At 44.6% G+C, this 27648-nt stretch overlaps 1 protein-coding gene across 1 annotated transcript; it reads right to left on the bottom strand.

Moving 5' to 3' along the window:
• Positions 1–1696: 1696 nt before the first annotated feature.
• On the bottom strand, positions 1697–26702 carry LOC139555940 (bcl-2-modifying factor-like). The gene is made up of 4 exons (XM_071369343.1): positions 26546–26702; positions 19555–19857; positions 16712–16956; positions 1697–5867 (listed from the first exon to the last, which is right to left on the bottom strand). The coding sequence occupies exons 2-4, from the start codon at positions 19832–19834 to the stop codon at positions 5748–5750; spliced, it is 645 nt and encodes a 214-aa protein (XP_071225444.1). The 5' UTR covers positions 19835–19857; positions 26546–26702; the 3' UTR covers positions 1697–5747.
• Between the last annotated feature and the right edge of the window lie 946 nt (positions 26703–27648).

The raw sequence follows: 27648 nt of genomic DNA, 5'->3' as shown, positions 1-27648 counted from the left end.
TCGAGCTAGGCCAATCCAGAATATAAACAGATCTTTAAAGACACATGAATCTAGAGAGGTCAAGGTTCAGTATAAAAAGAGACGCATATAAAAAACAAACACAAAACAACATTACTTCCAGTGCTAACAGTCGTTTGGATATTTGAGTTTTGAGTTGATGAGCCGGGACTGTGTGGGTTGAAAGGGGTCAGGGTTGAGAGGGGTCTGGGTTAAAGGTCATTAATAAGGCATGTGCCCTAGAGGGGGGATATGGCTGTGTCCCAAATGGAACCGTGTTCTCTATGGGCCCTGGTCAAATGGAACCGTGTTCTCTATGGGCCCTGGTCAAATGGAACCCTGTTCTCTATAGGCCCTGGTTAAATGGAACCGTGTTCTCTATAGGCCCTGGTCAAATGGAACCCTATTCTCTATAGGCCCTGGTCAAATAGAACCCTGTTCTCTATGGGCCCTGGTCAAATAGAACCCTGTTCTCTATAGGCCCTGGTCAAATGGAACCCTGTTCTCTATAGGCCCTGGTCAAATGGAACCGTGTTCTCTATAGGCCCTGGTCAAATAGAACCCTGTTCTCTATGGGCCCTGGTCAAATGGAACCGTGTTCTCTATAGGCCCTGGTCAAATAGAACCCTGTTCTCTATGGGCCCTGGTCAAATAGAACCCTGTTCTCTATAGGCCCTGGTCAAATATAACCCTGTTGTCTATGGGCCCTGGTCAAATAGAACCCTGTTCTCTATAGGCCCTGGTCAAATGGAACCCTGTTCTCTATAGGCCCTGGTCAAATAGAACCCTGTTCTCTATGGGCCCTGGTCAAATATAACCCTGTTCTCTATAGGCCCTGGTCAAATAGAACCCTGTTCTCTATGGGCCCTGGTCAAATAGAACCCTGTTCTCTATGGGCCATGGTCAAATAGAACCCTGTTCTCTATAGGCCCTGGTCAAATAGAACCCTGTTCTCTATGGGCCCTGGTCAAATGGAACCCTGTTCTCTATGGGCCCTGGTCAAATAGAACCCTGTTCTCTATAGGCCCTGGTCAAATAGAACCCTGTTCTCTATAGGCCCTGGTCAAATAGAACCCTGTTCTCTATAGGCCCTGGTCAAATGGAACCCTGTTCTCTATGGGCCCTGGTCAAATTGAACCCTGTTCTCTATGGGCTCTGGTCAAATAGAACCCTGTTCTCTATAGGCCCTGGTCAAATAGAACCCTGTTCTCTATGGGCCCTGGTCAAATAGAACCCTGTTCTCTATAGGCCCTGGTCAAATAGAACCCTGTTCTCTATAGGCCCTGGTCAAATGGAACCCTGTTCTCTATGGGCCCTGGTCAAATGGAACCCTGTTCTCTATGGGCCCTGGTCAAATGGAACCCTGTTCTCTATGGGCCCTGGTCAAATGGAACCCTGTTCTCTATGGGCCCTGGTCAAATGGAACCCTGTTCTCTATGGGCCCTGGTCAAATGGAACCCTGTTCTCTATGGGCCCTGGTCAAATGGAACCCTGTTCTCTATGGGCCCTGGTCAAATGGAACCCTGTTCTCTATGGGCCCTGGTCAAATGGAACCCTGTTCTCTATGGGCCCTGGTCAAATGGAACCCTGTTCTCTATGGGCCCTGTGAACACCATCTATAGATAACCACGACCAGACTTTTGTGATGGATGATGGCTGGTCTAACTCACACAAGGCACATTTCGCACATTTGATTGTCTGTTCGTTGGTGTTAAACACACACACACACACACACACACACACACACACACACACACACACACACACACACACACACACACACACACACACACACACACACACACACACACACACACACACACACAGCTTAGTGAGAGGAGACACATGGCTATTAGTCTGTCTGTCCTCTCGACCCACGGGCCCAGCTTACAGACAAATGGCACCCTGTTCCCTACAGAGTGTATTACTTTTGATCAGAACCCTATGCACTCTATAGGGAATAGGGTGCCATTTGGGATTATAACACACACACACAGTACTGTTACTGACTGTCCTGGCCCGACTGTTCCATCAACTAGGAGAAGAAACTGTACACATCCGCATAGCTATACAGTAGCACTGAGTGAATATAGACAAAAATAAATTAAAATAAATTACTTTTGAAAAGGGACGTAAAAAAATAAATAAAAAAGGGTCAAAAGAAAACTATTGTGGAAAAGGCCAGGGAGTAGTTGATGAGGGAGGGCGGAGTAATGACAGAGAGAGAGGGGGAGAGAGAGAGAGAGAGAGAGAGAGAGAGAGAGAGAGAGAGAGAGAGAGAGAGAGAGAGAGAGAGAGAGATGGCTGAGATAGATGGCTGAGATAGATGGCTGAGACAGAGAGATAGATGGCTGAGAGAGAGAGAGATAGATGGCTGAGAGAGAGAGAGAGAGGGCTGAGAGAGATGGCTGAGAGAGAGAGAGCGAGAGAGATGGCTGAAAGAGAAAGAGCGAGAGAGATGGCTGAGAGAGAGAGAGCGAGAGAGATGGCTGAGAGAGAGAGAGCGAGAGAGATGGCTGAGAGAGAGCGAGAGAGATGGCTGAGAGAGAGCGAGAGAGATGGCTGAGAGAGAGAGATGGCTGAGAGAGAGATGGCTGAGAGAGAGATGGCTGAGAGAGATGGCTGAGAGAGATATATGGCTGAGAGAGAGATATATGGCTGAGAGAGAGAGAGATGGCTGAGACATAGAGACAAGGCTGAGACAGAGAGACATGGCTGAGACATGGCTGAGAGAGAGACATGGCTGAGACAGAGAGAGATGGCTGAGACAGAGAGAGATGGCTGAGAGAGATACTACTTCGACTGGCTCAGTGTTCAGTGGTTCGCAGGAAACGTTTTGGCTCTACGCGCTCTCAAAAGAGGTTTCTCCTTCTGCGCCAAAGGGCACAACTTTCTCTTTCCCTGGTCTGGTCATCTTGCTTGTTTCGAGCTGTTTTTAAATATTCAAATGTATTGTGAAACGTCAAAACAGAACAGTGTCTGTGGTGAAATCGGACATTTTAAACCTTCTGTCAATGACATCACAGATAACCATCAAAGAACATGGGACGCATCCCAAACCACTCACTCATCTCTATGGGCTCTGGTTAAAAAGTGGAGCACTATATACGTAGGGAACAAGGAGTCATTTGGGACGTACGGGAACAGAAACAATAGTCTGTTGATCAGGTGACGTCATGTGGGAAGAGGATGTTCTGTAACCAACAGTACAACGCATGCAAACGCTTGTAATTCTCATTAGGAATTTGCATATGCGCACGATGTTAAAGTAGAATAGAAACACTCATTAAGGAAGGCCTTGAATGACTCAGCAACTACTCCCTGAAAAAGACAAGAACATAAAAAAATGTAAAAAAAGTTTAACCCATCAATGTCTTCATTAATTACATTCATATTATAATTTTGTCTTTTTATTTTTTTTATTTTTTTTTACATTAGATTCAAAATCCTGTCTTCTGTTGATATCATTTAAAACCACTTTTAAAAATGTACTCGTATAACAACAAAAAAACGCCCGCTGAAAAAGCAGTGGTCGTTGGTTTCATATTGAAATGCTGCACTAAATCGGATTCTATGGGACTTTCTGAAATCCTCAGATCTTGTCCTTAGGAGTAGACGTGGTGGAGGTGAGGACTCACTAGAACTGAGCCCCCCCCCCCCCAGTAAAGACCAATGGTAGCACGGTGTCGGTGTGCATTGTTAAATAAAATAAAAAAACGACTTTTCTGGAAAAAAATATAAAAAAATGGGACAGTTTCATAGGACTCAACCCTTCAGTACCTACACAGCTGGTCGACAGCGCTGTGCACATTCATTCCTGTTGAACATATTGAGCCATACCAACACAGGAATACATTTTCATTGTCTATTTCGTGAAACCATTTCAATTGTTGATGCCAAAAGGATTCCGGCTAAGATAAAGAGTTATAAAGAGTAAGAGGTCACATCTATTTCAATTGAACCGAGTGACGTCAACAAATCTGAAGAGAGCCTTCATTAAAACATCATTGATTGATTGCGTTATTAGCTATACAGTACGTTGCATGCAAATTGGATTGTAACTGCAGTTAGATTCCTAAGGTTTCTTTAGTGCCTTCCAAACTAGTTCATCTGTACAGTATTGCGCCAATCGTTGATTGTACAGCATTTGTCTTTGCCTTCTATACCTCCAGCAGACCCACAGAGACTACCACTTGTATCGTCACAGGGTCTGTTGTTTGTGATTGTCAATCCTGCCAAGATAAAGAAATCTTGAAAAAAATCCTATCTTTTCTCTGTCAGAGTTTATCAAAAGTTGTCCTCAACTTTGACAGACCTATACCTTAGGATCTTTAAGAACACATAAGTTAAATTTATACATGCATTCATCCTGTTGATAAAAAAAAACAGACCTGTCATTCATCTCATTCAGACTGAATCTTCCTCTCATTCAGACTGAATCTTCCTCTCATTCAGACTGAATCTTCCTCTCATTCAGACTGAATCTTCCTCTCATTCAGACTGAATCTTCCTCTCATTCAGATTGAATCTTCCTCTCATTCAGACTGAATCTTCCTCTCATTCAGACTGAAGCTTCCTCTCATTCAGACTGAATCTTCCTCTCATTCAGACTGAAGCTTCCTCTCATTCAGACTGAATCTTCCTCTCATTCAGACTGAAGCTTCCTCTCATTCAGACTGAATCTTCCTCTCATTCAGACTGAAGCTTCCTCTCATTCAGACTGAATCTTCCTCTCATTCAGACTGAATCTTCCTCTCATTCAGACTGAATCTTCCTCTCATTCAGACTGAATCTTCCTCTCATTCAGACTGAATCCTCCTCTCATTCAGACTGAATCTTCCTCTCATTCAGACTGAATCTTCCTCTCATTCAGATTGAATCTTCCTCTCATTCAGACTGAATCTTCCTCTCATTCAGATTGAATCTTCCTCTCATTCAGACTGAATCTTCCTCTCATTCAGACTGAATCTTCCTCTCATTCAGATTGAATCTTCCTCTCATTCAGACTGAATCTTCCTCTCATTCAGACTGAATCTTCCTCTCATTCAGACTGAATCTTCATCTCATTCAGACTGAATCTTTATCTCATTCAGACTGAATCTTAAAACCACTTCAGACTGAATTGCTGGTGGATTGCACCATTGAAAGACATAGGATAAGACAACGTAGCTCAATCTACACCAGAGATCGACAAGTCACGTATGCAGACAGTGCTCGTCTTGACGACCCCACCACCAGAGTCATTAAATCACAACCATTTTTAAAATATAGACCAGTGTGAAACATCGAGTTACATGGAGTTTTGCTAGTTCAGAAAATACATTGTAAGTTTGTCAAGTTCGTGGTAGGGTGGGTGAGTAGACGTTCACACAGAAGACCATAAAGTGTCCATAAAGTCTTCTCTTGAAGGGACCTCTTATCTATATATAAAAAAAAAAAAGTTTTATATTTTACAATTATTTTAGAAAATATCTCTGTCTTCTAACAGCATGGCTGAGAGAGAGAGAGACGGAGAGATGATTCTAGCCTCCATCCAGCAGTGACCAGTTCTTCACTTCTTCATCTTTGATTTAAAAAAAAAAAAAAACGAAAAAACCCCAAAAAGGAATCCAAACCCGTGTTCCATCATACAGTGCCATCTAAAAGTCTGGTCCCTCGTTTTGGTCGGGGGGGGCGGGGGGGGGGGGGGGTGAAATGAGGCCGGGAGAGGCCCTCTGAGACGGGTGGAGGGGGGTTTGCGAGGTACTCCCTCATCTCTCCTGCCCTCTCAGACGGGGTATGGCGGGGGGCCCTCTGTTAAACAGGAAGCCATAGAGGGTCATTGTAAGACGCATCCAGACTGGCAGGACATCCCTCTGATGGCGCAGAAACTGTGAGGAAGACAAGAGAGCGGGAGGGAGATTAATATCAAATCAGAATTAGTTATATGCTTTTTTTTTTTTTTACAGCAACAGTTTTCACCAAGTGCCTTACAGTAACCCGTCCACCACCATAACCATCATCACAGACGTTACCATGAGCAACAAGTTATTGGAAACCCCAAATGACACTGTCTGTGGTGCTTCCTGAGTTCAATATGACATCATGGTTGAGGTGAAACAATAACAGTAACCGGTGGTAAACCAGCCGTCTAGACCAGACACAAACACCGGAGCAGATTGGATATTTCCACAGCAGCAGATCTGTCTCAGTTGTGCTTGGTGTGCAACATAACTGGGCTCTGTCACTAAGGGCTGTCTTAGAGCCTGCACGGAGTGAACAAGTTACTAGTCTCCTTCCTCCCTCCAGGAGCTGCATCTATCCCGCCACTAAAGCCTCTCTTCCTCCACTTCCTTCCCTCTCATCTCTGTTCAAGCTCCTGTTGGCTTTCTAACAGAAAAGCCAAGCTGGTTATTTCAGCAGGTTGCATAAGCATCAGTCACTCTGTCTGTCTGTCTGTCTGTCTGTCTGTCTGTCTGTCTGTCTGTCTGTCTGTCTGTCTGTCTGTCTGTCTGTCTGTCTGTCTGTCTGTCTGTCTGTCTGTCTGTCTGTCTGTCTGTCTGTCTGTCTGTCTCTCCACAGAGTAGTAGGCAGGCTGACTGTCTGTCTGTCTGTCTGTCTCTCCACAGAGTAGTAGGCAGTCTTTCTGTCTGTCTGTCTCTCTCCACAGAGTAGTAGGCAGACTGTGGAGAGAGACAGACAGACAGACAGACAGTCTGCCTACTACTCTGTGGAGAGAGACAGACAGAGAGAAAGACTGCCGACTACTCTGTGGAGAGACAGACAGACAGACAGACAGACAGTCAGCCTGCCTACTACTCTGTGGAGAGAGACAGACAGACAGACAGTCTGCCTACTACTCTGTGGAGAGAGACAGACAGACAGACAGTCTGCCTACTACTCTGTGGAGAGAGACAGACAGACAGACAGACAGAGTAGTAGGCAGACTGTCTGTCTGTCTGTCTGTCTCTCTCCACAGAGTAGTAGGCAGACTGTCTGTCTCTACAGAGAATGAAATGAGTTGAACCAGTGCTACTAAACACAACCCTAATTGAGCGTCTTAATGTTATATTGCAGTGCCTATTTTACTCCCACTGTGCCAGTGGAGAAGTGTTGCAGTGCCTATTTTACTCCCACTGGGCCAGTGGAGAAGTGTTGCAGTGCCTATTTTACTCCCACTGGGCCAGTGGAGAAGTGTTGCAGTGCCTATTTTACTCCCACTGGGCCAGTGGAGAAGTGTTGCAGTGCCTATTTTACTCCCACTGGGCCAGTGGAGAAGTGTTGCAGTGCCTATTTTACTCCCACTGGGCCAGTGGAGAAGTGTTGCAGTGCCTATTTTACTCCCACTGGGCCAGTGGAGAAGTGTTGCAGTGCCTATTTTACTCCCACTGGGCCAGTGGAGAAGTGTTGCAGTGCCTATTTTACTCCCACTGGGCCAGTGGAGAAGTGTTACAGTGTCTATTTTACTCCCACTGGGCCAGTGGAAAAGTGTTGCAGTGCCTATTTTACTCCCACTAGGCCAGTGGAGAAGTGTTACAGTGCCTATTTTACTCCCACTGGGCCAGTGGAGAAGTGTTGCAGTGACAATTTTACTCCCACTGGGCCAGTGGAGAAGTGTTGCAGTGCCTATTTTACTCCCACTGGGCCAGTGGAGAAGTGTTGCAGTGCCTATTTTACTCCCACTGGGCCAGTGGAAAAATGTTGCAGTGCCTATTTTACTCCCACTAGGCCAGTGGAGAAGTGTTACAGTGCCTATTTTACTCCCACTGGGCCAGTGGAGAAGTGTTACAGTGTCTATTTTACTCCCACTGGGCCAGTGGAGAAGTGTTGCAGTGCCTATTTTACTCCCACTGGGACAGTGGAGAAGTGTTGCAGTGCCTATTTTACTCCCACTGGGCCAGTGGAGAAGTGTTGCAGTGCCTATTTTACTCCCACTGGGCCAGTGGAGAAGTGTTGCAGTGCCTATTTTACTCCCACTGGGCCAGTGGAGAAGTGTTGCAGTGCCTATTTTACTCCCACTGGGCCAGTGGAGAAGTGTTGCAGTGCCTATTTTACTCCCACTGGGCCAGTGAAGAAGTGTTGCAGTGCCTATTTTACTCCCACTGGGCCAGTGGAGAAGTGTTGCAGTGCCTATTTTACTCCCACTGGGCCAGTGGAGAAGTGTTGCAGTGCCTATTTTACTCCCACTGGGCCAGTGGAGAAGTGTTGCAGTGCCTATTTTACTCCCACTGGGCCAGTGGAGAAGTGTTGCAGTGCCTATTTTACTACCACTAGGCCAGTGGAGAAGTGTTACAGTGCCTATTTTACTCCCACTGGGCCAGTGGAGAAGTGTTACAGTGCCTATTTTACTCCCACTAGGCAGGTGGAGAAGTGTTACAGTGCCTATTTTACTCCCACTGGGCCAGTGGAGAAGTGTTACAGTGCCTATTTTACTCCCACTGGGCCAGTGGAGAAGTGTTGCAGTGCCTATTTTACTACCACTGGGCCAGTGGAGAAGTGTTGCAGTGCCTATTTTACTCCCACTGGGCCAGTGGAGAAGTGTTGCAGTGCCTATTTTACTACCACTAGGCAGGTGGAGAAGTGTTACAGTGCCTATTTTACTCCCACTAGGCAGGTGGAGAAGTGTTGCAGTGCCTATTTTACTCCCACTGGGCCAGTGGAGAAGTGTTGCAGTGCCTATTTTACTCCCACTGGGCCAGTGGAGAAGTGTTACAGTGCCTATTTTACTCCCACTAGGCCAGTGGAGAAGTGTTACAGTGCCTATTTTACTTCCACTGGGCCAGTGGAGAAGTGTATTTAGACCATTGGTTACAATAAAAACCTGTTTGATGCCTTTTTTTAAATGTTATGTAACAAACGGGTGTACATTTTTTTCCAGAATGCAAAGAAAAAGGTATGGAGTCCAGAGAAGGCATTTGTCCCTCAGATACAGAAAGTATTTATACCCATCTACACAAAATACCCCATAATGACAAAGTGAAAACATGTTTTAAGAATTTCTAGCAAATTTTCAGAAAATGAAATTCAGGCCAGTGACACAAAATCTCAATTGAATCCATTTTAAATTCAGGCTGTACCACAACAAAATTACAAATAAAGTCAAAAGTAACAAATAATAACAATCCGATACTTTCTGAAGGTACTTTATTTGTTGTATAAAAGGGGGTTTTGGACAGTGTTTTCTTGACAGGAACGATAGTGAAGTGCTCCATTATCGGTCACACTCGGTAACCAAATACAATAAGGACTTGTCTACTGCTCTCCTAAAAACAGATGGGTAACACCTAAACCTCACACTCCCTGTATCTCCCCTGATCACCTCATCAAACAGGATTTTTTTTATTTTTTTTATTTAACTAGACAAGTCAGTTAAGAACAAATTCTTATTTACAATGACGGCCTAGGAACAGTGGGTTAACTGTCTTGTTCAGGGGGAAGAACGACATATTTTTACTTTGTCAGCTTGATGATTCAACCCAGCAACTTTTTGGTTACTAGCCCAACACTAGGCTACCTGCCAAGTTAGATATAATAGCGCCTTCGACAGACAGACAGACAGACAGACAGACAGACAGACAGACAGACAAAGACTTGACGGCTAATCGAGCTAAACATTAGCTCACACAGCCTCATGTCATGTGGAAGTGTGTGACAGAGGCCACAGTGAGAAATCTGACACAGAAACACTGTGGATGTCACGTGTCCTGAGCAGCAGATCCTGTGTTTCAACAGGCTTTAGGACAGGCTTTGTGTTGACAATATTATCAGATCATTCCAAATAAAAAACAGCTGTCTCCGCTGTCTCTTTTAGATAAAAGACACTCTTATCTCTCTCTGTCACACACACACACACACACACACACACACACACACACACACACACACACACACACACACACACACACACACACACACACACACACACACACACACACACACACACACACACACACACACACACACACACACACACACACACACACAAATCCAGTCAGAGGGGGTAATCGTCACGTTACTGGCAGTATCTGCAGCTAGTGAGTCACAGTTCTATTTTTAGCTCCGCTTATAAACAGCCGGCACACAGATCTACCCAGACTCAGAAGTAGCTCTCACACGCTGAACACTACACATCCTGCGTATCTCTTTGTCTGTCGAACTCTCGCTCTCCCAAACTACCCGCCACGACTGATAATCAGTCAGCCACACCTCACCTTAGCAAACAGACCCCATGCGTGGCCTAATACTTACACCACAGATAAGGGTACGAGATATGGGGTCCCCCTCCCAAAAGGTTTTACTCATTAACAGAGGAATGTTTTAAAGAGTTGAACTGAGTTATTTTTCAAGTGGACACTAGTACCTACCCACCGCCCCATTGTGTAAATTTGCTTCTATGAAACTATGCAAATGATTCCCTCGCTCTCTCCCTCCCCATAGAGGTGACTACACTGTAACGGTTGAAGTGTGATAGTGTGATAGCAGAGACAGTGTAGTGTGATAGCAGAGACAGTGTAGTGTGAGAGCAGAGACAGTGTAGTGTGATAGCAGAGACAGTGTAGTGTGATAGTAGAGACAGTGTAGTGTGATAGCAGAGACAGTGTAGTGTGATAGCAGAGACAGTGTAGTGTGATAGTAGAGAAAGTGTAGTGTGATAGTAGAGACAGTGTAGTGTGATAGCAGAGACAGTGTAGTGTGATAGCAGAGACAGTGTAGTGTGATAGCAGAGACAGTGTAGTGTGATAGTAGAGAAAGTGTAGTGTGATAGCAGAGACAGTGTAGTGTGATAGCAGAGACAGTGTAGTGTGATAGTAGAGAAAGTGTAGTGTGATAGCAGAGACAGTGTAGTGTGATAGCAGAGACAGTGTAGTGTGATAGCAGAGAGAGTGTAGTGTGATAGTAGAGACAGTGTAGTGTGAGAGCAGAGACAGTGTAGTGTGATAGCAGAGACAGTGTAGTGTGATAGCAGAGACAGTGTAGTGTGATAGTAGAGACAGTGTAGTGTGATAGCAGAGACAGTGTAGTGTGATAGCAGAGACAGTGTAGTGTGATAGCAGAGACAGTGTAGTGTGATAGCAGAGACAGTGTAGTGTGATAGTAGAGACAGTGTAGTGTGATAGTAGAGACAGTGTAGTGTGATCGTAGAGACAGTGTAGTGTGATCGTAGAGACAGTGTAGTGTGATAGTAGAGACAGTGTAGTGTGATAGCAGAGACAGTGTAGTGTGATAGTAGAGACAGTGTAGTGTGATAGCAGAGACAGTGTAGTGTGATAGCAGAGACAGTGTAGTGTGATAGCAGAGACAGTGTAGTGTGATAGCAGAGACAGTGTAGTGTGATAGCAGAGACAGTGTAGTGTGATAGCAGAGACAGTGTAGTGTGATAGCAGAGACAGTGTAGTGTGATAGCAGAGACAGTGTAGTGTGATAGTAGAGACAGTGTAGTGTGATAGTAGAGACAGTGTAGTGTGATAGTAGAGACAGTGTAGTGTGATCGTAGAGACAGTGTAGTGTGATAGTAGAGACAGTGTAGTGTGATAGTAGAGAGAGTGTAGTGTGATAGCAGAGACAGTGTAGTGTGATAGTAGAGACAGTGTAGTGTGATAGTAGAGACAGTGTAGTGTGATAGCAGAGACAGTGTAGTGTGATAGCAGAGACAGTGTAGTGTGATAGTAGAGACAGTGTAGTGTGATAGTAGAGACAGTGTAGTGTGATAGTAGAGACAGTGTAGTGTGATAGTAGAGACAGTGTAGTGTGATAGCAGAGACAGTGTAGTGTGATAGCAGAGACAGTGTAGTGTGATAGTAGAGACAGTGTAGTGTGATAGCAGAGACAGTGTAGTGTGATAGCAGAGACAGTGTAGTGTGAGGTTCTTAACTGACAGTTGTTCTTAACTGACTTGCCTAGAAAATGTGCATATAGATCAACGGAGTGAAGCTTGTAGTAAACCTTACAATAGTGGACATCTTGTGGTAACATGATATCATCGCCGGTCCCACCCCATTCACAAGGTGCAAAGTTATTTATTTTTGTATTTTAATTTTGTAAAAACAAAGAAGAGTCGCCTTCCCTTGCTAGTAGTAGCTAGCTGGCAGCCTGGCTAAAAACATAGCAAGTTAGCTAGCCTTTTTAGTTTACCACATCTCCATTTTATTTATTTAACCTTTATTTAACTAGGCAAGTCAGTTTAAGAACAAATTCTTATTTACAATGACGGCCTACACCTGCGAAACCCGGACGACGCTGGGCCAATTGTACGTCGCTCCTATGGGACTCCCCAATCACGGACGGTTGTGATACATGATTCCATGTGAAATAATCAGATTGATAATAAAAAATAGTTGCCGGTGTAACCTAAAACATTATCCCAGTTGGATATGCTGCTTGTGTATTCATTCCCATATCAGCTAAAAATAGAACGTCATCATGTTTTGGTCACAGAGGGGAAGAAAAGTGCATGGCTAGCTAGTCGGTTACAGCAGGTTCTACCATTTCTGTAACTAAAGCCAGACGGATTTATCAGTTGACCGATATTATCAGGCGATATTAGCCTTTTACCGATGTATTTGTATCAGTATTTAATCCATTGAAAAGGACTGATATAAAAATGCGGAGAAAACATTCTGCATAAAAAACTGTTCATAGAATGCCGTTGCCTTGCATTTCATAATTTGTCCTTTTCACGGCTATAAGTCTATCTTGCCTTGGCGCGCTACACTAAGACTGGACATTACCACCAGGCCGACGCAACTACACCAGTCAGAGAGGAGAGTGAACTACTGTGGCCTGACGCCGGCCCTGCTGATGGTTACACAACTCGTTAAATGGCCCGCAATTTTGGGGGTAACGGCCTGGTATTCAGGGCTCTATTGTCCCTCGAATCACTCTGACATCAATGCAAATGCAATCGGGAAAAATCACATCAAATACTTCATGAGTGAGGAAGAAGCAGAAAAGCCAATTGTTTTGCTATTTTATTACCCGGAGCTACAGAGAAAGGGAGAGAGAGGCATAGAGCGAGTGGGGAGCGGCCGACTGTGTAAATGTGTGGGAGTGGGAGCGCTGGAGCAGACACAGACTGGGAGAGAGAGAAAGCAACAACTATATATTGACTCACCCAAGTAGAGTTCTTCTTACCAGTTATTTTTCATCCTATCTAATTAAAAAAGTACCCGTCTTGACTGCATCAACCCCGAGAGAAGAATGCTAGATAAGATAGCTAGCTAGCTAGGCTAATTCAGGCTACATGACAAAATCTTCTCTCCCGTCCGACAAAAAACCACAATTCAAATGTTTGAGATATGACCGCATCGGTCCATGAAACCCAAACCGATCCAAATGTACACTGAACAACAATATAAAAACGCAACATGCAACAATTTCAAAGAATTTTACTGAGTTACAGTTCATTAGGAAATCAGTCAATTGAAATAAATTCATTAAGCCTTAATCTATGGATTTCACATGAATGGGAGTACAGATATGCATCTGTTGGTCACAGATACCTTTAAAAAAAAAGTAGGGGCATGGATCAGAAAAGCAGTTAGTATCTGGTGTGACCACCATTTGCCTCACACAGCGCGACATCTCCTCCGCATAGAGTTGATCAGAGGGTGTTGATTGGGAACTGGAACACACGGTTGTACACGCCGATCCAGAGCATCCCAAACATGCTCAATGGGTGACATTGGTGGAGATGGTGGTGGATGAATGGCACGACAATGGGCCTCAGGATCTCATCACGGTATCTTCGTGCATTCAAATTGCCATCGATAAAATGCAACTGTGTTCGTTGACCGTAGCTTATGCCTGCCCATACCATAACCGGACCCCACAACGTTGACATCAGCAAACCGCTCGCCCACACAACGTAATACACGCTTTCTGCCCGGTACAGTTGAAACTGGGATTCATTAATGAAGAGCACACTTCTCCAGCGTGCCAGTGGCCAAGACCCTGGTGAGGATGACGAGCACGCAGATGAGCTTCCCTGAGACGGTTTCTGACAGTTTGTACAGAACTTCTTCGGTTGTGCAAACCCACAGTTTCATCAGCTGTCCAGATGGCTGGTCTCAGACGATTCCGCAGGTGAAGAAGCCGGATGTGGAGGTCCTGTGCTGGTGTGGTTACACGTGGTCTGAGGTTGTGAAGCAGGTTGGACGTACTGCCAAATACTCCAAAACGATTTTGGAGGTGGCTTATGGGTAGAGAAATTAACATTCATTTTTCTGGCAAAAGGTCTGGTGGACATTCCTGCAGTCAGCATTCAAATTGCACACTCCCTCAAAACTTGAGACATCTGTGACATTGTGTTGTGTGACAAAACTGTACATTACAGCGTGGCCGTATATTGTCACCAGCACAAGGTTCACTTGTGTAATGATCATGCTGTTTAATCACCTTCTTTATATGCCACACCTGTCAGGTGAATGGATTATCTTGGCAAAGGAGAAATGCTCACTAATAGGGATGTAAACAAATTTGTGCACACAATTTGAGAGAAATAAACTATATTTTTTTGCGTATGGAAACTTTCTAGGATCTTTTATTTCAGCTCATTAAACATGGGACCCATCACATGTCGCGTTTATATGTTTTGTTCAGTGTAGCATGTGGCATCAGTTCAAATCAGATTTACTCAAATGTTTTGCTTGCATTACATTCTTTCTACGTTCCAAAAAATACCTCATATTTTGTGCCAACTGACGCGTCCACTACTTCGGTGGTTGATGCCTAGTCTCCCTTATGGCTCGGATCAGGTGCCTACATATAGTACATACACCATAGACATACATCCGTCAAAAAAGCACACAAACACACGTTATTGTTGTGTTCATCAATGATTGGCTAGTATAGCCTCCATGATTCATATCATCGATTGGACAATCTATTTTGTTTATATGTTTTTTTATGGTAAATGACTCAGTGACATGGTAGTTCCATTTCCGTTGTATTTTTGAGATAAACGTCAGCTTCAACTGAGACCAAGTGTTTATTATTATTATTTTTTTTTTTTACACAACAGTCAGCTCAGACAGATCCAGCTCAGAGAGGCCCAGCTCAGACAGAACCAGCTCAGACAGATCCAGCTCAGAGAGGCCCAGCTCAGACAGAACCAGCTCAGACAGAACCAGCTCAGAGAGGCCCAGCTCAGACAGAACCAGCTCAGAGAGGCCCAGCTCAGACAGAACCAGCTCAGAGAGGCCCAGCTCAGACAGAACCAGCTCAGAGAGGCCCAGCTCAGACAGAACCAGCTCAGAGGCCCAGCTCAGACAGAACCAGCTCAGACAGATCCAGCTCAGACAGAACCAGCTCAGACAGAACCAGCTCAGTGAGGCCCAGCTCAGAGAGGCCCAGCTCAGAGAGGCCCAGCTGAGAGAGGCCCAGCTGAGAGAGGCCCAGCTCAGAGAGGCCCAGCTCAGAGAGGCCCAGCTCAGAGAGGCCCAGCTCAGAGAGGCCCAGCTCAGAGAGGCCCAGCTCAGACAGGCCCAGCTCAGAGAGGCCCAGCTCAGAGAGGCCCAGCTCAGACAGGCCCAGCTCAGAGAGGCCCAGCTCAGACAGGCCCAGCTCAGAGAGGCCCAGCTCAGACAGATGTTAATGTAGAATGGAAAATGAATGTGTTTATGCAACAAATGTTAAGTGCATCGAACTGAATCGATTCATTCTCTAATCAAACCGAATCGCACCTAATCGTTTCAAACTAAAACGTGTTGTTCCTGCATCATATCGGAGCCCATGTATCTAGATATGTAATGAATCGTCTTGATAGGGAAAGATGCACATCCCTAGTTGTTGAAATTGTTAACAATCTAAGCCGTTATGGGGAGGGGGGGGGGGGTTGTTTTGAGATGGTCATACAATGGATAATTTAGCTATTTCACGACCCCTTTAGGTATAAAAAAAATATATATGTATTTGATAAAATATTGAATTTGGCCTTTACCACTATAGCCCATAGAAACACATTGAATAACACATTCATAAATAGCAAAAAGACAGTCAAAAAATGAATCATAAGGAATAAGGTTTTGAAGTGTCTGTCCTAAATCTAGGAGATATAAAAACAAAATTGGGGGGAGGACATACCTAACCCCTTTTTTGGGGTAGGTGCAAAACTACCTCTATACTTCCATACATTTTTTAAACTGGTCCAAGTTACTTTCAGAGTCCCGGTTACCTTCAGAGGAGTCCCATGACATTTGTGGGGGTGGTAGAGCAAAACAGAGAACGCCATCGTGTTTGTGAGAGACTCCCCTTCCCATAAAAGTTTGGAAAGAGTAGTCGTTCCTAATGTTCATTGTACTTTAGAAGTGTAAATAATCTCATTTTTCAGTGTAAATAATAATACTTTATGAATTCTGTGACCAGACTCCATCCTCTAGCATATCTACTTGGTAATTTGTGGTGTTGGGATGGGGGGGAAATGGTTCTATTGAACGGTTCTATTGAATGGTTCTATTGAACGGTTCTATTGAACGGTTCTATTGAATGGTTCTAGCCCAGAATGTGGTTGAATCAGTGACAAAGCTCTATTTTTAGCAGGCTTATTTGTGGCCACCCTAGTTGGCAAAATGTCGGGGCTTTTCTTTTCACAGTGAATTATTTTATTTAACCTTTATTTAACTAGGCAAATAAGTTAAAGAACAAATTCTTATTTACAATGACGGCCTAGAAGAGCCACAAGCCAGAGCAGTCCCAACCAAACACACAGACACACAGTTAGTTAACCTTTGACCCTTACCAGTTGAACATGGTCCTGGTGGAACTGGTCTCCGATCTCCCGGAGCTTACGTCCGACCCTGACCTCCGTGCTATCCTCGGTGCTATCCTCCACCCGCTCTTCATCTAGTCTCTCCTCCAATCTCCTCCTCTCCTCCTCATCATCATCGTCCTCTCTCCTACCCTCCACCTCGTCGTTCTGCCTCTCTCCCTGATCGTCCACAGGCTCAAACCGAGCTGGGTAGTGCAAACAGAATCCAGCGTTGCCTGTGGGAAGAAAAACGTATAAAGTTCAGTTGTTTTATAATGGCATGGGCTGGATTTAGCCTCTGATTCACCATCGGTTAGTGAGATATTCGGTTGACCCAAGCATAATAAACCAAAGAGTTTTGCAATTGGGTATAATAATGATTTTGGGGAGAAGGGTGTAGGGATTAGGGAGACAACAGATCTCATCCCCCTTTTGACTTTTTGAAGTGCACAGATTAGTTTGGGGCTTGAGTTAGAAATGGCCCTTGACTCTGGTCTCATGACAAGCGGCTAATCTAGATTTACTGGTGGTTTTGTTTAGGTGCCAGAAAACAGAAAACACAATGCTCCTTTTGTCTGTCACCAAACACCGGCTGGCTGGCTAGGTGACTCAAGGTGTTTACTTTAGCATGCTGCCGCTGTGTCGCTGCCAGTAACACTAAAACTGGTTCTAGTTTCTTACAGTCAAATTATAGAGTACTAAAACATGAGAAACTCCCTCTATAGGAGCGTGTCTGTAACCGGTAGAAACTCCCTCTATAGGAGCGTGTCTGTAACCGGTAGAAACTCCCTCTATAGGAGCGTGTCTGTAACCGGTAGAAACTCCCTCTATAGGAGCGTGTCTGTAACCGGTAGAAACTCCCTCTATAGGAGCGTGTCTGTAACCGGTAGAAACTCCCTCTATAGGAGCGTGTCTGTAACCGGTAGAAACTCCCTCTATAGGAGCGTGTCTGTAACCGGTAGAAACTCCCTCTATACGAGCGTGTCGGTAACCGGTAGAAACTCCCTCTATAGGAGCGTGTCTGTAACCGGTAGAAACTCCCTCTATAGGAGCGTGTCTGTAACCGGTAGAAACTCCCTCTATAGGAGCGTGTCTGTAACCGGTAGAAACTCCCTCTATAGGAGCGTGTCTGTAACCGGTAGAAACTCCCTCTATAGGAGCGTGTCTGTAACCGGTAGAAACTAAAACATATTAAAGTTAAACCAACAACAACCTTAATGACCCCGCCCAGCCGGGGGTGGTTTAGTCACCGACCATGGCACGCTTTACCTGCCATCATCAATGTCAAAGCCATTAAGAAAACAATTATCTTTGTGTAATAAAAATAGATCTGTATGTTCCTTAGTCCACAGATAGGGATGGACAGGAACATAAAGAGATGGAGAAAGCTGGAGATAGTTGTCATAGCCCAAAACTGGATGTCGGTGACAGGGGTAAAGGTCACACACTAAAAAATAAATAATATTTTTTTTTAAGTGTCTAGTGTCTACGACAAGTCAGGGGTCATAATACCTGCAGCCTGAACTTTGACCCAGACGTTGAGAACTCTCATTGGTCTGATAAACAGGCGGAAAAGTCAGACTGTGTTACTCAACGGTTTTACGCTGTTAGAGTGATGTCACACGGATGACATTACATCACAGCACACAACCTTCTATTCAAATGTGCGTGCGTGCGTGCGTGTGTACGTGTGTGTGCGTGCGTGTGTGTGTGTGTGTGCGTGTGTGTGTGTGTGTGTGTGTGTGTGCGTGTGTGCGTGCGTGTGTGCGTGCGTGTGTGTGTGTGCGTGCGTGTGTGTGTGTGTGTATTTTCCAGCCTCTGTCTGTTTTTTCTCCTGAATGATATACTGTAAGAATGTGTATGAAACATGTAAAAAGCCATGAGATGACAACCTCTACTGTGACAGTGTAGAACAGCTGGATGTTACTTTAAAAACTGTCCCGATGCCTTGGTCTAGTGGAAAACCCCTGAGTCACAATACACTACACCAACACTATAACTGTCCTCTGGTCAGATCTAACCACATTACACCACCACTATAACTGTCCTCTGGTCAGATCTAACCACATTACACCAACACTACAACTGTCCTCTGGTCAGATCTAACCACACTACACCAACACTATAACTGTCCTCTGGTCAGATCTAACCACATTACACCATCACTATAACTGTCCTCTGGTCAGATCTAACCACATTACACCATCACTATAACTGTCCTCTGGTCAGATCTAACCACACTACACTACACTACAACTGTCCTCTGGTCAGATCTAACCACACTACACTACACTACAACTGTCCTCTGGTCAGACCTGAGTCAAATACACGTCAAACGCTGTGTTTGATTCATGCATTTGAAATACACAGGGATGCTGGCCCATTTTGACTCCACTGTTTCCCACAGTTGTGTTAAGTTGGCTGGATGTCCTTTGGGTGGTGGTCCATTCTTGATACACACAGGAAACTGTTGAGCTTGGAAAAACCCAGCAGCGTTGCAGTTCTTGACACAAACCGGTACGCCTGACACCTACTACCATACCCCGTTCAAAGGCACTTCAATATTTTGTCTTGCCCATTCACCCTCTGAATGGCACACATACACAATCCATGTCTTAACTGTCTCAAGGCTTAAAAATCATTCTTTAACCCTGTCTCCTCCCCTTCATCAACACAGATTGAAGTGGATTCAACAAGTGGTTTCAATAAGAGATCATATCTTTCCCCTGGATTCACCTGGTCAGTCTGTGTCATGGAAAGAGCAGGTGTTCCTAATGTTTTGTCCACTCAGTGTAGGTTTGATGATACGTGTTATGTGTGGTAGTGGTTTTTACCATGGAGCAACATTCTGGCCTGGTGATTGTCCTGCACCCCACAGGGCAAAGTGTTGTTGTTGTGGCCTTGTGGAACCATGATGTTGTGTCCTTCTGATCGTGGGACAATGGCATTGGGTCCGGTCGACATCTGTGATGACCTGTCCTGGGTGTCCCCTCTGTCCCTGGTGTCTCTGGACCCTCTGCTGTCCCTGGTGTGGAACTTGATGTCCCTGAAGCGGATGCCCCAGCACTGTGAGGCAGAATGCTGAAGAGACATGTCCTCCTCCTCATCATCCATTGGGAGCCTCAGCGGTAGTCTCCCTACAGGAGAGAGGAGCACTTTAGGACAGGGTGTGAGTGATATAAAGGTCCTCCTCCTCATTAATCAGGAGCCTCAGCACTAGTCTCCCTACAAGAGAGAGACATGGGGGGGAAGTTTAGTGTCTGTGACAGAGACATGGGGGGAAACTTTAGTGTCTGTGACAGAGACATGGGGGGAAACTTTAGTGTCTGTGACAGAGACATGGGGGGAACTTTAGTGTCTGTGACAGAGACATGGGGGGAACTTTAGTGTCTGTGACAGAGACATGGGGGGGAACTTTAGTGTCTGTGACAGAGACATGGGGGGGAACTTTAGTGTCTGTGACAGAGACATGGGGGGAACTTTAGTGTCTGTGACAGAGACATGGGGGGAACTTTAGTGTCTGTGACAGAGACATGGGGGGAACTTTAGTGTCTGACAGAGACATGGGGGGGAACTTTAGTATCTGTGACAGAGACATGGGGGGAACTTTAGTGTCTGTGACAGAGACATGGTGGGAACTTTAGTGTCTGTGACAGAGACATGGGCGGGAACTTTAGTGTCTGTGACAGAGACATGGGGGGAACTTTAGTGTCTGTGACAGAGACATGGGGGGAACTTTAGTGTCTGTGACAGAGACATGGGGGGGAACTTTAGTGTCTGTGACAGAGACATGGGGGGAACTTTAGTGTCTGTGACAGAGACATGGGAGGAACTTTAGTGTCTGTGACAGAGACATGGGGGGGAACTTTAGTGTCTGTGACAGAGACATGGGGGGGAACTTTAGTGTCTGTGACAGAGACATGGGGGGGAACTTTAGTGTCTGTGACAGAGACATGGGGGGGAACTTTAGTGTCTGTGACAGAGACATGGGGGGGAACTTTAGTGTCTGTGACAGAGACATGGGGGGAACTTTAGTGTCTGTGACAGAGACATGGGGGGGACTTTAGTGTCTGTGACAGAGACATGGGGGGGAACTTTAGTGTCTGTGACAGAGACATGGGGGGAACTTTAGTGTCTGTGACAGAGACATGGGGGGGAACTTTAGTGTCTGTGACAGAGACATGGGGGGGAACTTTAGTGTCTGTGACAGAGACATGGGGGGGAACTTTAGTGTCTGTGACAGAGACATGGGGGGAACATGGTGTTACTGTAAATCACGTGGAACATAACTTTGGCGACCTTTTGCTCAATAGCAATCAAAGCATTAGTTCTAAAAGAGCTGCTGAACTTGAGGAAGTGGACTTGATGGAATTATTCATCATTAGACATTCATAACAGGTGCAAAAACACATGGTGATGTGTGGTAATACCACACCACAATCACTTTAAAAACACCACCATTTCTCAAAGCCAGTTTAAAATGAAGCCTGATTCCTGGAGTTTGTGAGCCTTCCCAGTGTATGGGGACCTAGCATAAGCCTGGAAAGGCTGCTCTCAATATGCCATCGCTCATTACATACATTACACACACACACACACACACACACACACACACACACACACACACACACACACACACACACACACACACACACACACACACACACACACACACACACACACACACACACACACACACACACACACACACACACACACACACACACACACACACACACCGTGTGAATTGAGCAGAGCTGTTTCTGATAAAAGTGTGAGCCAACAATAGAGTGCCAACAGATCTGGCCCACTTAACGCTACCTAACGCTCCCTTTCCCAGGGTGAAACCAGAGTTCCTGCTGAAACTCCAAAGCGTCCGCCACACGAAAGCCACGAGCTTCCTGGAGCGGAAAGAAAAACAAAACAAGTTTCACTGCACACTCCCTCCCTTTCTCTCCCCCCCTCCCTCCCTCTCCCCCTCTCTCCCTCCCTCCCTCCCCCTCTCCCCCCCTCCCTCTCTCTCCCCCCCTCCCTTTCTCTCCCCCCCTCCCTCCCTCCCTCTCCCCCCCCCTTTCTCTCCCCCCCTCCCTCCCTCTCCCCCCCTCTCTCTCCCCCCCTCCCTCTCTCTCCCTCCCTCTCCCTCTCTCTCCCTCCCTCTCCCTCTCTCTCCCCCCTCCCTCTCTCTCCCCCCACTCCCTCGCTCTTTCCCTCCCTCCCTCTCCCCCCCTCCCTCTCTCTCCCCCCCTCCCTCTCTCTCCCTCCCTCTCCCTCTCTCTCCCTCCCTCTCTCTCCCCCCTCCCTCTCTCTCCCCCCACTCCCTCGCTCTTTCCCTCCCTCTCTCTCTCTCTCTCCCCCCACCCCCCTATACGGTAAAAAGTCCCGTAAAATGTAGCTCAGATACATTTGCATCTTTGCTCAAATGCATGTAACGCCTGACAAAATTCCAGAAATGCATGGTTATGACATCTAGTCTACAGGGTGACCAAGGTGGTTCCTAAATCGGCTTCTTAAAATGACTCTTTACATATGGATACATGGAAATCACGTTCTGGTCACCATGACAACACTGACATATGGATACATGGAGATCACCTTCTGGTCACCAAGACAACACTGACATATGGATACATGGAGTTCACGTTCTGGTCACCATGACAACACTGACATATGGATACATGGAGTTCACGTTCTGGTCACCAAGACAACACTGACATATGGATACATGGAGATCACGTTCTGGTCACCAAGACAACACTGACATATGGATACATGGAGATCACGTTCTGGTCACCAAGACAACACTGACATATGGATACATGGAGATCACGTTCTGGTCACCATGACAACACTGACATATGGATACATGGAGATCACGTTCTGGTCACCATGACAACACTGACATATGGATACATGGAGATCGCGTTCTGGTCACCATGACAACAATGAGACAGACAACACTGAGACAGACAACACTGGGACAGACAACAATGAGACAGACAACACCGAGACAGACAACACCGAGACAGACAACACCGAGACAGACAACACCGAGACAGACAACACCGAGACAGACAACACTGAGACAGACAACACTGAGACAGACAACACTGAGACAGACATCAATGAGACAGACAACACCGAGACAGACAACACTGAGACAGTTATATTATTTAAAATTGTGTCTGTGAGTAACATTTTTATTTATTTTTTATTTCACCAAATGTTTTAGATTCTGTCATAAAGATGTTCAACGTCATTATTTTTTTATGTTGTTGGCAAACAAAAATAATTGGCCAAATCATATTGTAGTGAATTTTTTTTTAAATTACAATATGATTTGGCCAATTATTTTTGTTTGCCATACATTTAAATTTAATTTATTTTTAATTTTTATGCATGTTGGTATATATTTTACAAGACATTTCCAAACACATTATGATGATGAGTGGTCACCCTGTGCAGTGTTTCAGCTGGATACCTTGCTTTGGCAGGGTGGTGGCGCAGAGTTACCGTAATGCGTACTTATGCAAATGATACCCGATGAAGCACTACTAGGCACTTTCCTATGGTATGCTACAGCAAGTGTAACTTCAGATACTATGAACATGATACAACTAGTAAGTAAACCACGCTGACAGTGAGCAGAAGGCTGGCACAGGGTTACACACACACACACACACACACACACACGCACACACACACACACGCACGCACGCACGCACGCACGCACGCGACAGGCATGCCAACTTCTACTGCACGGTCACAGGGGCTGAGACTGCAGAGGAGAGTAGTTCCCTCTGCTGTTCAATCTGTGCACTGGGCCCTCTTCCACATCTCTCTCCCTTTCTCGCTCTCTCTGTCTTCCACATCTCTCTCCCTTTCTCGCTCTCTCTGTCTTCCACATCTCTCTCCCTTTCTCACTCTCTCTGTCTTCCACATCTCTCTCTCTTTCTCACTCTCTCTGTCTTCCACATCTCTCTCTCTTTCTCGCTCTCTCTGTCTTCCACATCTCTCTCCCTTTCTCGCTCTCTCTGTCTTCCACATCTCTCTCTCTTTCTCGCTCTCTCTGTCTTCCACATCTCTCTCCCTTTCTCGCTCTCTCTGTCTTCCACATCTCTCTCTCTCTCTCTTTCTCTGTCTTCCACATCTCTCTCTCTTTCTCGCTCTCTCTGTCTTCCACATCTCTCTCTCTCTCTCTTTCTCTGTCTTCCACATCTCTCTCTTTCTCGCTCTCTCTGTCTTCCACATCTCTCTCCCTTTCTCGCTCTCTCTGTCTTCCACATCTCTCTCTCTCTCTCTTTCTCTGTCTTCCACATCTCTCTCCCTTTCTCCCTCTCTCTGTCTTACACATCTCTCTCCCTTTCTCACTCTCTCTGTCTTCCACATCTCTCTCCCTTTCTCACTCTCTCTGTCTTCCACATTTCTCTCTCTCTTCCACCTCTTTATTGCCAGAAGGTAAAGTCATAAGGTGGGCTGTATACCCAGGCACCTGCTGTTGTGACAGGCTATGGGAGAATGCGGTAAAAGAGCATCATTGGCACAGCCTGTCTAAATGTGTGTATTTTCTAATTACCATGAAATTGGTTTGAAAAAAAATTATAATTCCTAATCATGTCTAATTATTGGATATGAAATAGGTTACAATCTAAAAAAAAAAGGCTTTTAAAAACGTTTTTCTTCATAATTCAAAGTCATCCTAGAAATCGGGGTGAATTTGGGGGCATGTGGTGCTAGTCTGGGGAACCACATTAGCCTACATTCATCTGTTGAGGCAACCTGGACCCAGGGGTAGACGTAAGATAGTAAACGTATATCCGGGACACTCAAATTAGTATATGTTACATTTCGTATAGTATGTATTCATTTGTGGATGTCCATTACCCATTAAGTATTACATGTTACGAATTACAATTTGTTATGATATGTTACTAATGGAAAATCGTACAATATGAATTTGGAAACGTACGATATGCTACAAATTCCAATTTGTTGTGGCTAATGTTAGCTAGGTGGCTAAAGCTAACATTAGCTAACATGCTAAATAGTTGCTAAGTAGCTAAAAAAGTAGTAAGTAGTTTCAAAGTTGCTAATTATATATATTTTTTAAATGTTGAACGTGATAAAATTTGAACACACAAACTTTGGCTTGCTAGACATAAGCGTTACATGCTTACACATCCACCCCAACAAACTACACTACTTGTGTTTTTGCTTATTTGGATAGGGATAAGTACAAACACATTGACACATTGAACAAACAATGGTTGATGCATTGCACTATAGTGTTTCTAGCTCACGCCCCCCCCCAAAAAAATTAAAATCAACACTCGTCCTTAGATGGACTTTAATGAAAACAGGGAAAAATAAAAATAAATGACATAATCAAACAATTATAATAAAATAACATAAGATAACACACCGTAGTTCATACATGATTGTACTGTTGGAGCTGTAGCAACCAGTTTTGTGCGTTTCTTTCGAATGTACTAAACATGTTACAACAGATTATGTTCTTCTGATAAGAGTGTTCTCCTCTGAAGGTATAGGACTGGCCTATAGCGGTTTTATATAGAGGGACCCTGCAGTCCGTTGCAGCTTCTGGTCAGGGATTCAGGGGAAGACCATCGAGACACTTAAAGACAGGCTTCACGTTTGCAAATCTGATGAAGTGTTCAAAGCTTTGTACATTGTACTTTTTTCATGATGTGACAGCGATGTGCTACGGGTCCAGTATTTTCAGCGCACTATATCATACTAATTTGAGTGTCCCGGATTTATATTTACTATATTATGTACATTTACGTAATTTAGTTGACGCTCTTATCCATAGTGACTTACAGGAGCAATTTAGGTTAAGTGACTTGCTCAAGGGCACATCAACAGATCCCCCCCCCTCCCCCCACCAAGCTCTTAACCGCGATGCTACCTGCCGCCCAACATGTCTAGTCTATGAGACCATGCTGGTTGAGGTTCGCGTGGCAGACAGGCTGCCATGGGCCATCACTCTGGCAAGTAAACAAACCGTTTATGGTTCTGAGTGCGAAGCAAACTGCAAATATGTTATAACGTGATATTGACGTACGATAAACATAGTGTCGTGATTTAGCTTTGAACATTGTAGCGAAAACAATGAATGACAGTGAATGACTTGCGGCACACTCTTGAAAGTACACACACACACACTGCAATGGTTAATGATGAGGAAAACGTCATTAATTTATCCCGTGCCGCGAAATCATTCCCATCTCAATTTGATATCAGTCGCGCGAGTTGGGACGCCCAACTCCCTTGTTGTCGGGTTTTTATCAATTCCAGACATAAATCCAAAACATTCTTACTAAATGTGAATCACAGCACAAAATGTAATCTAAAATCGTATTTTTCTAAACAACAGTGATGTGTAGAAACAAGCAGAACAACCGATCCGAACTTTCATTCTATTCAGTCACTCAATCAATTCATTATCCGCCAAAATAGGCTAATTTTCATTGATTAAAAAATGCATTAATTAAATCCTTTAATTAAAGGCCCTCCTTGATTGCGCTGCCTGGAGGCTATTTTACTGTAAACAGAAAGCGGTTGACAGACAATCCATCACACACACACACACACACACACACACACACACACACACACACACACACACACACACACACACACACACACACACACACACACACACACACACACAACCCGATGACCGGGCATTTTCACCGCATTTGTTTACAAACTGGGTGTCCCGGCAGCGCACTGACAACTTCAACCAAAATCTACAAATGTAATCTTATAAACAACCCTACAAACTGAATCATATGTAGGACTCACCGCCAAAATGTAAGTTACTTCCGTTGTGATTGGTGGTATCTTGTCAACTTGCCGTTAGTGATTCTCCAGAATTGAACAGAGCTTTGTATCCTTCAACCTCTTGCATTACAGTCTCTCAGATGAATGTTTGCAGTTTCTGTACAAGTGTTTTTTTCTCTCTCTGTCAAGTACCACTGAGAAATCGGTCCGCCCAGACAAGGCGAATAAAATATGTAAATAAAATCTCTTAAAGTGACAGTCCATCAATTTGTTGGTCTGCCTTGCCATCACGCAAAACCCATGTCAATATAAACACTATTTCGTAATTTATTAGGTGTGCTTGTTGAAGACACAAGCACACCTCTAGCTTTCTTACATATTATTAATATTATTTTATTTAACCTTTTTTTTTACAAGGCAAGTCAGTTAAGAACTTAAGAACAAATTCCTATTTACAATGACAGCCTAGGAACAGTGGGGTTAACTGCCTTGTTCAAGGGGCAGAACGACAGATTATTGTGGAGCTTGCAAAACAAAATCTCCCAGTTACAACTTCAACATACTTCTTCTTATTATTATTCTGTAGCACTCAACTCCTATATTGTTTAGGCTGAAATGTTTAAAACTGTTTAATATCTTTTATACTTTTCAAGTTATACATTTAGTTTAGTCCTTTTTTTGGTCAATCTTCATTGATTCATTTCCTCGACATTCTAATGCTCCCCATTGTGACTTCGTCACTTCCAACATTCCATTCACTGTAAATGCAATAACGCAACATGTAACACAAATCAGTGAACTCTGACCCCTTTGCAACAACTTAGACTAAAAAGGTAGAGCAATACGACATCTTCGTTTACTTCTCTGCTATTCAAATGCGGTCACGGAACAACAATATCAGCAACGGATCAAACGATACCGTTGTTTTCGTAACCGCATCAACAACATTTTCTTAAATTTTTTTTTTTTGCAAACAACTGCCGTTTTGAACATTTCCCTAACAAGTTAGACAACTTTTTACATTTAGTCCACTACCACAAAAATATTTTTTGAAGAGCTTTATAAAGCCCCACAACTTGTAAACTTACAATCAAATGATTATTATTATTCCGCCCATTCTAGAC

This window comes from Salvelinus alpinus, chromosome 27, assembly GCF_045679555.1.
Source record: "Salvelinus alpinus chromosome 27, SLU_Salpinus.1, whole genome shotgun sequence".
Lineage (NCBI taxonomy): Eukaryota > Metazoa > Chordata > Actinopteri > Salmoniformes > Salmonidae > Salvelinus > Salvelinus alpinus.
This window is presented reverse-complemented; position numbering and strand designations above follow the sequence as displayed.

Bases quoted from the DNA above. Each gene is read 5' to 3' on its own strand.
- LOC139555940 (XM_071369343.1), bottom strand. From the start codon at position 19,834: ATGGATGATGAGGAGGAGGACATGTCTCTTCAGCATTCTGCCTCACAG. The intron at 16,957-19,554 runs GTAAAAACCACT...TTCTTCCCACAG, and splicing joins GGCCAGAATGTTGCTCCATG to GCAACGCTGGATTCTGTTTG. The intron at 5,868-16,711 runs GTAAGGGTCAAA...TCTTCCTCACAG, and splicing joins ACCAGGACCATGTTCAACTG to TTTCTGCGCCATCAGAGGGA.